The sequence below is a fragment of the Taurulus bubalis genome (assembly GCF_910589615.1).
Source record: "Taurulus bubalis genome assembly, chromosome: 6".
In the NCBI taxonomy this organism is placed as follows: Eukaryota; Metazoa; Chordata; class Actinopteri; order Perciformes; family Cottidae; genus Taurulus; species Taurulus bubalis.
In genome coordinates, this window is record NC_136594.1 from 15,763,322 (window position 1) to 15,775,789 (window position 12,468).

At 40.6% G+C, this 12,468-nt stretch overlaps 1 protein-coding gene across 1 annotated transcript in view; it reads right to left on the reverse strand.

The window, feature by feature from the left end:
• Positions 1–309: 309 nt before the first annotated feature.
• Positions 310–12,468, reverse strand: part of LOC306737378 (protocadherin-10-like) — a gene marked incomplete at both ends in the record, with an annotated part of 17,196 nt that continues 5,037 nt past the window's right edge. Inside the window, 3 exon segments of the mRNA XM_079219104.1 lie at positions 310–333; positions 336–429; positions 1,091–1,478. Of these exon segments, the coding sequence (XP_079075230.1) occupies positions 310–333; positions 336–429; positions 1,091–1,478 (506 nt within the window).

Genomic DNA, 12,468 nt, shown 5'->3' on the forward strand with positions numbered 1-12,468 from the left:
TCTCTACTGAATGTGTATATCGAATCCATTCCCTACTCTTACAGCTAATAGAATATTCATGTAATGTGGGAGCTTGGAAAGCGTCCTGCCATCATTTCTAAAGAATGCCATTCTGCTTCTTTCGTAATGCAAGCTAGAAACTACATTTTATTCCAATGGATATCAATATCATTCATGTGCCAAATTAAGCTTCCCTTATATTGTAATAGTTTCCCTCTTTTCTTGCACACAAACTTGTGTGCGTGACTCCTCCAACTGCAGCATCTTGACCTCAGGGTTGACGGCCCACCTCACCCAGCCTTCTTTATGTCAAGTATTGATCCACAAGCAAGCGCGAGTATAGATACTCGACACTTCCCTTTTAGAACGAAATGGACTTCAATCCTTGTGAAAAAGAAGACGCGTGGGTTGTGCGTTTCACCTTTCGAGCTATTCAGTAGGGAAGCCATCGTGCTCGAGCAGAACTCCGTTGTTGAGCAAATGGAAAAAAAGATGTCCTTTAGAACATGAGATGATCTATCTTTCATATACACTCAAATCATGTTTTAAACCATGAACGGCATTTAATTGTAGGTGTTTGAAGATGTCAGGAATAGAAACGTGAAGCATACTTGTGTGGGTGACCTTTACTTATATGAGCATCAGATAAAAAGGCTGATTGGAGAGGATTTTAAGGGGAATTTAGAGAAAGGTAAAAAAAGAAAGAAAAAGGGGCAACAGTAGTTTATCATGAGTCCAATTAAAATGGTGTTTATTTTATAATTAGTCACATGTTTACAGACAGTATTTAGCATTAACATGGGTAAGATTGAAGTTTTCAAAGTGGGTTTTGGAAAAGGGAAGTTAGCAATAATATATTACATTTTACATTCGGTGAGAGAAATACAAAATTACAAAGTATAAACAATACAACAAAACAAAAAGCCATATTTATTTAAAAAGTCTTTGAAAAATATAAGAAATAAAGGTTGATGAACAACATAAAAAAGCCCAGATGAGAATCAAAGGGCAGATTAATTGTCCCCTCCTCTAGTGTCTGTACTGGACCAGACCGAAGTCATACGGTCCCAGTGAACTTTCATACTGATACTCACAGTGAAAGGTAGCTTTGTACGGTAGGGTCCCCCTATCATACTCTTTCCTCTCTAGCGTGCTGGAGCTGTACTGCTGCTGTTGCTGATGGAGGTGATGGTGAAGGCTGTGGTGTGACTGTGACCTTTGACCATCCTTGCCAAAGGTGGAGAATGACCTATCGTTGGACGAGGCGGTGGCTGAGGTCATGGTCAGTTGGTCGGAGAGCTCGACGGAGGAGGGTACCTCAGTGTCGGGCAGGGTGGCATCCATGCCGGGGACGTGTAGGTTGCTTCGGTAGTCCGGCCCCTGCCGCCCGTCGGATGGCACAAAGGACGGCATCCAGCAGCGGTCGGAGTGGCCCAGGGCCTTGCACTCCTCCGTGCAGTTGGAGAACAGGTCAGCGCCTGCAGAGAGAACACATATCATATTAGGAATTGGAAAGGTGGAAATGTCAAAGAAAGATTACAGAAATGTAAGGGATTTTAGGTAAGAAGAAAAATCGAAGACGAGGCACAAGAGAAGAGGTACGGGTATTTGGAGTTGATAGGCAAGATGGAGGAGGAGATGAGAGAAAGAGACCAGAAGAGAGAACACAAGTTAGCAATCATTTGCCAATGTCGCAAGCAGAAAAAGTGCAGCAAAAGCTATACATCAAAGAGACAAGGCCAACATTGATGAAGCGAATTGTTTGTTTTCCTCCTCACCTCATTCATTCTGAATGAAATGTGCAATCAAAGTGATGTGGTGTCGCAAAAACATTTCACCCCCTCTCCACATCAACATCCTCAGACTCACAATTGATTCCTAAACACCAAGAGGCTAAATGTGAATCCATATTCCATCATCCTCACACACAAATAAAACACAATTATCTTACAAAATGTGCCACAAAAACCAACAAAATATTCCCTGGCTGCTTAATCATACTCTCATGTCAATCATCTCTATACAAACCGACAAAGTGTGTAATTGACACAAAACTACCGGCAAAAACAAAACATCAACATAAAAAAGGTTAAATTAACATCTGAAATGATATAATAGAATAACACACACACAGTCCCGCAAACACATGATCGGCATGAAAGAGGTACCAGTTATGTTAATTACTTTCTCTTAGAGAGAATAAAGAGAGGAGCGAGGGGACGGGGGGGAAGAAGAGTACGGGAGAGATTATAAAACGGAAGAGAAAGGAACAAGAGACATGAACAGAGTCATCATTATAATGAGTCTCTGCAGCCACTCTTTACTCATGTGCAGATTGGATTTGTAGTTTTCCCGTTTTTTCCAGTTAACAGCCATGTGGGAAAGCATTGTTGGCGGGATCAAAGGAGGAGACACGCAGTTTAGGGTCATATGAGGAAGGCGATACATCAGCAAAGAGGTGTAAAAAAAGAGGGAGAGAAACACAAAAAGCAAACAATCTGTAATTCCCTGAAGCTGAGGAGGCTTCAGATCACAGGGTCCACTTACACAAATCTATTCTACTGATCCATTCTACCAATAAAGCCACTGTTCCTCAATTACTAAAAGCAGATGTGCACACACACACACACACACACACACACACACACACACACAAACAATGTAATGTAAGCATATACATATGAATAGATGACTAGACTAAAGAGTAAATAGGAGAGAAAGTAATAATTACAATAAATCAATACAACCATCCCAATGAAGTAATACGATGACTTAAAATTGTCTTTCAGACAAGTGTTTTTTCGTCTACCACTAAGGAATTAATGTAGCCATCGTTGTAAAGTTTTGAAGCACGACACAGGAGGAGCTGCAGCATTTATTCATGGTCAAACTGAAATCCACACTGTGCATTTACTACCACTTGAAAAAAGCAACTTTCAAATGTGTAGTTCTAGCCAATCATACGCTGACCTTACTAAACGCGTCTTTCTATTGTGCCTTTTCATTACCTGCATTTTGTGGGTGCTAATTTCCGAACCTACCTGCCAAAATATACTATCTGCCATAATATAAGATCGTAAAGAGCTGGGTTTGTTCTATTGCAGCTTGACCTTTTAGGCCTTTACACACCAGGGACGTTTCATTCGGGCAATTCATTTGCACGTCAAAAAATAGTTTCCAAACTGTTGTTTTACTTTCATGAACATGAATATTACACAATAAAAAACGTGCAAGGCAACTTGTCTGAGTTTTCAAACTGCTAATTAGTGCATCAATCAATTACATTATGTGAAATTGACATATTCGGTACAACACAGAGTCGAACCACGACAGCAAACTTAATTTCGTTCTTACCGTTCATAAATTAGCTAAGAAATTAGCGTACAGCTGAGGCTAAAAAACAATTCACCTCACAGATTGGCACACGCTGCTCTGGGTCACTTTTAGTGAAAAATGTCTGCAGCTGTCGTAAATTTGCATCGCTGCCGGTATGATTAGTTTTGATGTGAATTATGCGCAGCCAAATATTTAGCATTTTTGTGTTGTTCATCACATCCACTGTGTGTAAAGGCCTTTAGAGGCGGCTTTAAGTAAAGACAAATGTGTCCTGTAAACATTCTTCTCCCTGCATATTCAAAGTATCAGCCTGTCGCAGATTATGGATTATCTCTACATAAAGTAAAAGAGGTGAGTATGGAGTAAGTGTCACTGGTCATACAAGTGATGGTGCCTATTGTCAGATATTTCACGTTTCTTTGTCAGATTGGATGCCCCTGTTCTACTGGTCTCTGCATTTCAGACGTGTTCATGACAAAACATTGAAAAGAATAAATAATGCCTATGGGAAACACTACAGCACTACAGCTGGATGTGGGAAGATGCATGTTGTCTGCTCATACAGTATGAGAAGCCTTCATTTCTAACTGTGCGCCCAAAGCAAGAACACATTGTTTTGTACTTGACCTCCACTTGCTCTGCATGTTTTCAGATGAATAAAATATTTAAAAAAATGAAATTTGTATATTTGGTCACAGTTAATATTACCTTAAGAAAAGCCTGATTAGTAGAACAGCTAACAAAAGTAAGCCAGTAAAGCTCCTTGTAGTAATTATATTGTCTCTATCAAGGACAATTAACAGCAGAAAAGTCACATAACATGTTTATTATTATTTAATCAGTATTATGGAAAGTGCAATACACACTTTTGTCATTATGTACTATGTAACTGTGAGTTGCAGATTACTTCAAATAGTATTACCTGCAAAACGGCACAGGAACCACACATCTATTGATGTATGTATGTATGTATATATATATATATATATATATACATCAATAGATAAATAGATTTAATGCACCCTTGAAGCTAATTATTGAAGACCCAAAGAAAAGGAAATATGCAGAAATATGTTGAATGTTGTTTTCAACATGTCTTCTAAATATAATTCAGAACAGCTACCAATCATAAAAGTAAAGCTTTGAATTAACACCATATTTTATCCTCTATATTTGCCATCCACACCCGGGCACATATAAATACCATGTGTTATTAACAACAGCCCTGTCAACACATTGTCTAAGACCTACCACTGCGGTTGTGTTTTGTGTTCCATTGTGTGGATCTAATCGTGTTGCTCATTCAAGGCTCACGGGGAGCGAGACAGGCAACAAAGACTGTGTAGTGGTCAGAGAGCCAGAGGAGACACGAGGCCCACAGACAACAGACAGCGAGGGCCAAACAGACAGGGGAGTCACAGATTTCACAGACAGAGACAGCAGGCAGCAGAAGCAGCAAGACTGCAGGAACCATAAGGAAGGAGAGGGGAGACCCGGGCAATCGCAGATGGAGAGAGAAATGGCCAGATAGACAGTGGGACACCCGGGCCCCACAAATGGGGACGGGCAAGGGGTTCGATAGAGGTGGGTAGAGTATGAAATGAAAAAAATCTCCAATTTAACAGTAGCTTTCGTGTATTCTAACCGTTTCAAAAGGAAATATTATAAAGGTATAGCACCCTCGAATTGAACTCTTCAGGGTCATGTTGTGGTGCTGCAGGCTATTCCTGTTTAATAATGACTAAGAATAAATGTAGAAGAAAAGCACAGTCTCATTTTCCTGTGTGGTCAATGGAACCACAATCTGCTTTTAAATTGTCCAGAGTTATTTACTTAAGTAAAACTGCAGACAAACAATATTTCAGCTCCAACTAAGCGCTGGCGGGTAGTTTCTTTCTATGTGATTTAAAGTAATGTTTTAGGTTCAGCACCAGTCAGTGCTTTTGCTGCCACAGGTTTTTTCTTATTATTTTTTTTATCACCACCGAGCATGTGCACTTGTAGCTCTGAACTTTGGAGAAGAGACTGTGATCATGTTGCGAACGAAACCAAAAATCAACTGCAGGACTACTCTGGGAAATCTGTAAATGCTAATTGAGATTTTGAGGGGTATTTAACCTCTGAGTTACCCCTGGAAACTAATGCATATTTGTGTCCGTCTTTAAAGGTTGGGAGCATATAGATCAAAGTATTTATGTTAATCCCCACCTTACAGTTAGCCTTTAGCCTTTTAATGGACTTCTGGCAAATTAAATTCCTCCTCGGACACAAGGGTGTTGACCTCAGGCCCTCCAATCATCACTGTGCTGTTGTACCAGCAGTTGGTTGTCACAATGATGCTAAATGTATAAACAAATCATCTGAAAGACTGAAGCACAGGTGCAAAACCAAACGCACATGCAAGTATGCAGAAAGCACGTTTGCATACTGATAAAGATAGAGTAAATGTCGAAGGATTAAGAGAAAGCTTGGTTTGTTCCATACGTCTCATATCGCAGTGTATTATTAAGCTGGCACAGGGGCGTATTGTACTCTGGAGATGCCGTATAAATATAGTCTGCTGCATTCACCGTTCACCGTAAATCGGGCTCGGAGAAGCTCATGTCACTGGCTTCCAAACTACTCAGTGATTTTTGCCTGCCGGCTCACTCCTAAAAAATAGCGACATCAACACATATGTTTCCAAACACACACTTAAAAATACTCTCTTAACACCGAGATATGTAAATCTACGCAAGTAAACAGACAGACAGGCCATGCACACATGACACCCAGTGGCTGTTGATTCCGTGAAGCACCTTTTTCTTCCTCGGGCAGAAAGCAAAAACAACAACCAAAACAGTGACTGGCAATGACAGGCCCTGCCAGCAGCCTTATCTCTCGTCGTGACCTCATCAGACAGGAAGAACACACACACACACACACACACACACACACACACACACACACACACACACACACACACACACACACACACCGGGAGACGTAAATGGCGCTACACAATGCAAACACAATCTACTTGCTAATAAGCAATCAGCACTTCTGTTCTTTTTTTCATTACATCTCAGAGTGTTTCCGAAATCCCACGTCGGTGTGATTTGACTAATTGCGCTGCCTGACATACATCCAGCAACTGGGAGTGGGGGAAATGAAGGAAAACAAATCCGGAGAAAACATGAGCCCCGTGTTTGAATTCACTCCGTGGGTATATATCTGCTGTCGTTTCCTCCCTGCACTCATCCGTCTGTCTGTCTCCGTCTCTATTAGTCCCTCTGTGTCTATTTCTCTCTCTCTGTCTCTTGTTATTTTCTCCCACAGTTAATCCTCTCTGCCCATTTATTCCACTCTCTTTATCTCCTTTATTCTCTCAAAAAAGAAAAACATAAAACACTCCTTCTCCCACAGGTAGAGGGTGTCTTCAATCCCTTCCTCTGTTTTTCATCTTGTCCTCCACTGTTCCGGAGAGAATACAGACACAAAATGTCAATATTTGGACAGCAGCTCCGGACGGCAGGGGAGTACCAGAGCTTCCTCAAGTTGGACAAGGAGGCCGTGATGAGTAAACCAGAGACCTCCCAGAGCCAAAACAGAGAAAGATGGCTCCCACCATGTATCCAGTAATGACAGACAGAGAAATCGTGTGAGTCTCTGAGAGGCAGCTACCATTTTCCATGTTTGTTAAACCGTGACTGAGCTGGGAGGGAAAGCCAAGATGGCTGTTTGGCCTAATAGTATCTCTTTGATGAAAAAATGCCCCTATCTTGTTCGACATTTTTTATGACTTAGTCTTGACCATACTTTGTCTTAGACATTCCCTGATACTGTCGGATTTGAGCTTTAAAGGATAATTAACCGAGGTATAATATTCTTAGTTCTGGACATCATTTGTCATTTTTTATACGATTTTTCTCACCACAGTAATTGTGAGCATGGTGAACTCAGCCAGGTTAATTGAGCAGACACGTTAGTCCGATTAACTAAAACATATTGTTGACTTTCTTACAGACAGGCCAGCAGGGTGTTTGTACTGTAACAACACAAATAAAGGTTATAAAGGGTCATTTTTGTAAGATATTTTCGAGCTTTGTATATTAGGTGTTTTGAGTCTCCAGCCGCCTCCAAATAAACTCTGCACTTCCTTCGTAAGTAAAACTAAGAGTGAGTACACCCAAAATGTTGATAACTATCCCTCATTATGTAGGAAAACTGCAAATGCGCTGTTGTTTTCTCATCCAAATACGTTTGGCTAACATGGGTCTTTGGTTTAAACGTGTGCAAATATATGTTTGACTACTTGTGGCTCTTGGCTGGTCATACTTCTTTGTAGCCACATGACTTCATCCTAAAATCTCTGTACAATGTTAAGTGAAAGGAATGGTGGTCAAACATTCTATATTACACACTCATTATGTGATGCAAATGTGCACAAAAGTGTTTTATTTTAGGTTCTGTATCTCTTTAGAAGGCAGTATAATTGAAGCTACCGGCCACGGTTTAAATTACCCAACACCTGAGTTTAATTTGAACATAATCAACAGATATCTTGACATTGTGTTTTTCTGGAGGATTTTTAGCGTTGCAGCATGGATGGAACAGATGTTCACAGACGGCTAAATCTCTGAGCAGAAAGGAAATGTGTATAACTCATGGCCAAAGAGCAGATTAATGACTCCCAGAAGAGAGATTTCAGCTTACAGCCTAAACTAACCTAAATATCCAAGGCGCCTGTCTCAGACAAAAAGAGTCCATCTTTTTCACTTCTTTTTCCCCTGATTTGAATCATGTCCAAGAAGGCGTATATCCTCTTCTTCATCCATTTCTCTCTCCGCAATTCAGTTCATTCAGAGAGCACAGCCTTTTCATACCAAGCACACATACATCAAGACACTTGACAAGATGTTTCAGCGTACCGGTAGTCATTACAAGCTCTGATTGTGATTTTGATTCATTTCCACACAGGCACACAAATCTCTGTGATTCTGGAATCCACTCCTCCATCCACCTTTATTGTGTTATAAAAAGGTCAGATAAGAAAGACATGTTTCAGGAGGTAGGCTACTCAATTAATTAATCAAATTGATTATCTCTTCTTTTCTCTGTTATGACTTTTATTGATATTCAACAAGACACCTTAGAAGAAGAAGCGACATCTCCACCTGTTACAGGCTGAATGCAAATTGATTTTTTTAATGAGGAACTGTTTTTATCCTATCTGCTGTAATAGATTTTCACTTTTTCGTCTTTTTGCTGGTGGGGTTTAAAGACTTGAGTGTGCACATATACTGTACTTTCTGTGCAATCTAACAAACCCTTTAGAGCGTGTACATTTTAGTTGTTCTAGGATTGAATGCTTTAAGTTAAAGGGATCATATGAGATAGAATACCTTTTCAGTGCTTGTTCACATGTATCTGCGTATCTGGAGTGCATACCAACTCACAAACTGTGAATTAAGACACCGGTCAGTATTCTATGGGCTGACTAGATCAGAACATGTGATTCAACAAGCCATTCTGATACAGCCACCCATCTGGTTATCTTTACCCAAGAGTACAACGTTTGCAAAGGTGCACAATCTTGTTCTCGCTAGACAATAAGAGCACACTGGGCTTAAAGCAACAAGCACTAACACTGTGTTTCAGACAGAGGGTGAATACAGGTATATTCAGACAGACCGTGTGAAAAATAATGTGTTTTTTAAACATTAAAGCATGTTAACATGTTCTGGTAGGAAGCCAAAATACAAGTATGCACCTGGAAATAGGCACAATATGTGTCTTTTAATGGAGGTCACTTTCAACTCAGTGATGCATTTTTTTACTATTTTAACAGGCAAAACAATTGATCGAGAAAGCAATCAAACAAATTAATGATGAAAATAATCTCTACTTGCAGCCTTAGTCTAATATGACTCTTTACAACAGAACTGCAGGTTTTCTCCTAACTTAAAGGTTGTTCTGCTAGGTTCCTTGTTGTGCTTTTATTTTGTCATTGTGTCACTATTTAAGCAGCATTGCTGTCTTTTTGTAAGCATTCAGCCCTTTTTAAACACATTGCGGTTCATAATGCCTGTTAAAAAAGTGTCTTTATTTATTTTTCATCATGTGAGCTTTTGAAATAAACCTGAAAACTGTATTTTATAGACTAAGGGATCACAGTCTCAAGTTTTGTCAGTAGGGCCTGAGAGGAGGGTGTTTCAAAACCCTGCATGCTAAATTCATCTGACAGCTCCCTGACATGGGAAACTGCAACACGGTGCCCGCCACTAATTCATAATCAGCCATCTAATACACCGTTGCCACAGTGATTTAATTGTCCCATTTGTCATGGCTGTTGTTCTCACCAAAACAAACGTCATGATAATGATCGTTTCCAGTCTCCCACCCGTCACGCAGCCTTCCACAGCTGATTGAACGTTTCTGAGATGCCAATATTTTTTTCTGATGAATATTTAATCCTCTCTTATCTGTCACCTTTTTTTTGCTTGTTCACACTCGCCGCTATCTTCTATTAGGATGATGAGGGAAATAATGAGCGGAAATTGTGTCTAATTTGAATCAAGCAACCTAAAAAAAGGGTGTGTGTGTGTGTGTGTGTGGGGGGGGTTGTCAATCAACAGTGGTTTGGCTCTTGACGCAGCGGTGCCTAACACTAGGCGCGCTGCTTTCAGAAAAGCCATTTGCCCACTTTTTAAAGGTAACCGGTGATATCCCAGCCTCACAGGCACACAGTGTCCCTTTGATTTAAAACCACGTCAGGAGACTTATTTGCTAAAGTGTCAGACAAGCGGCCGAGCGGGAAGCTATGGCAGGTGTAGTTGATGATATGCCAACTGGAAATGGTTTTCCCTTGATTTGAAATATTCCTAGGTGCACCAAAAGGGAAAGTGTTCATGCGCGGTCCCGTGAGGAAACCTTGCCTCTAACCCTCCTTTGATAATTGCTATGCAAAGGTTCTAGAAATGAATTACTGATCAGCCGAGTGTTGCGGAGAGCCACCGTGTTTGGGAGACAGAATGAAGGATGAGACCTTGCCACAAAACCCTAGAAGAGAATGTGTGTTTATTAAACACACACACACACACACACACACACACACACACACACACACACACACAAACACAAAATGCGAGCATGGATACTGTCTGAGCATGCCAAACATATGTGTATAAGTGCACACATGGATACACTACAAACATGCATAACAAATGCACGTTGTCTATACATAGTCTTGGATCAGGTGTATTCCTTTCTGCTTTCTCCCATCTTTATGCTAAAGTGAAGAACATGCACTCAGCATTGAAGTCCTATAAGCGCAGTAATATACACACCTAAGCATACACCAATGAGAAAACCAATAATAGTCACATCCCTATATAATGGAAGTCTCACATATACATAGAGAGAAATGAGCAATGGCTATGCCTATATAGCAGCAATATACACCTGGCATAGTGCCATTAGCTACCACTCTTTCCTCTCAAACTGAATCTCATTTAAGCGTTCTATCTAGAGCACCGCCTCGAAGGGAAATTCCTTTTTTAATATAGATAGCAACCCCTCGCCTTGTTTTGTTCTACGCAAAACACACAGGCGGATTACATACAGGTATCATGTATCCACATATTAGACAATGGTATACCTTTACAAACACACACACACACACACACACACACACACACACACACACACATACACACACCATCTGGTTTGGTTGTTTCCCTAAGTCTGTGAAACGCAAGTGTCCCTCTTTCCAAATACCAGTCATGTGATATTACCTCCCATGGAGTGGTAAGCTGTTCCCTTCTAAATTCAACATGAGGAACAAATGTTGGTTTCCTCGTCGAGAGTACAGAGCGCAGAACCGACTGGGTACACTCCCAGGCCAGAGCCAAATGAGCGTGCTCGGAGCCAGATAAAGCTGAGGAAACATGTTATTTGTTCATAAATGTGGTCCTTTAACTGTGCAAGCAAACCAGCAAGAGGGAATTCTAGGCTTTGCATTTTAAAATACAGTCGCAGGCTAGAACACGTCAGGCTGACTGCTTACTGAATGAGGTTACCTGCGAGATAAAAAACTTAATATGTATACCACATATCTGTGAAACCTAAAGAGGTTCCCTCTTATCCCTTTTCTTTCTTGTATGTCTCGATCTCTGGTCTTTTGAGTAGAATTTATTTTCAACTCTCATACATACAACTCAGAATGTATGTATGAACATACTATTTATTTCTTAAAACCTTGTATTCTTGACAAATAAAGGGGTGAGACTTTGGATATCTTCTAGGTGTGCGTTTCAGTCTTGCACAGTTACCTTCCCAGCTTGTTTCTTCTGCGGGGGCAAGCAGTGACACTACCACTGCTGCATATTGGCTCTCTATTTTGGCTTGGTTCATTAATAATACCAAACACTGTGGAGCCTGATGAGGACCATTCACAATCCTACAACACCCATCTAATCTGCTCTATTTGTATTCCCAGCACTGATATGATATTTGGCAGGCTCCGGTCTAGACAGGGGTCTTACATGAGCTGTGTGGAACAATCCCTCAGAAGGAAAGGGCAATTCAATATGAAATGAGATTTTGTATTGCTCCACATTTTATCTGACTCCACTTTGATCAATAAACAGGTACTAGCCTAATGGAATTTTAGAGAGAACAAGGCGAGGCTTATGATAAAAACTAAAGTCCTGTCTAAAAAAATCTACTGCACTGTAAAATGTAGAAGAGAGATGAGAGTAAATTATCCTGAAGTGAAGAGAAAATGCTCCCTAATTCCAACGTTTTCTCTTTGCCTTAACTTATGCCAAAGCTACAAAGATGTGGCCAACATAACCAAAGAATGCAAAAGCTGCTAAAGTCATTGATCAGCTGAAACTATAACCACCAAAGGCAGTACAATATACCAACTATGAGGCTGATTGAAATGCATCTCATTATATCAATTTAGCTCCCATGCCTTTTCCTCACACTTGAGTGGACCTATTGATTTGAGCCACAGAAGCACTATAGGCCTCAAACTGCCTCCGCGGCGAGTCGCTGTCCTTTCAGCACCACTTGGCGTTAGAACGAGAGGCGAACAGCGAAAGGCAGAGAAAGAAATGAGATTTCCCCAAATATTCTTCCATTTCA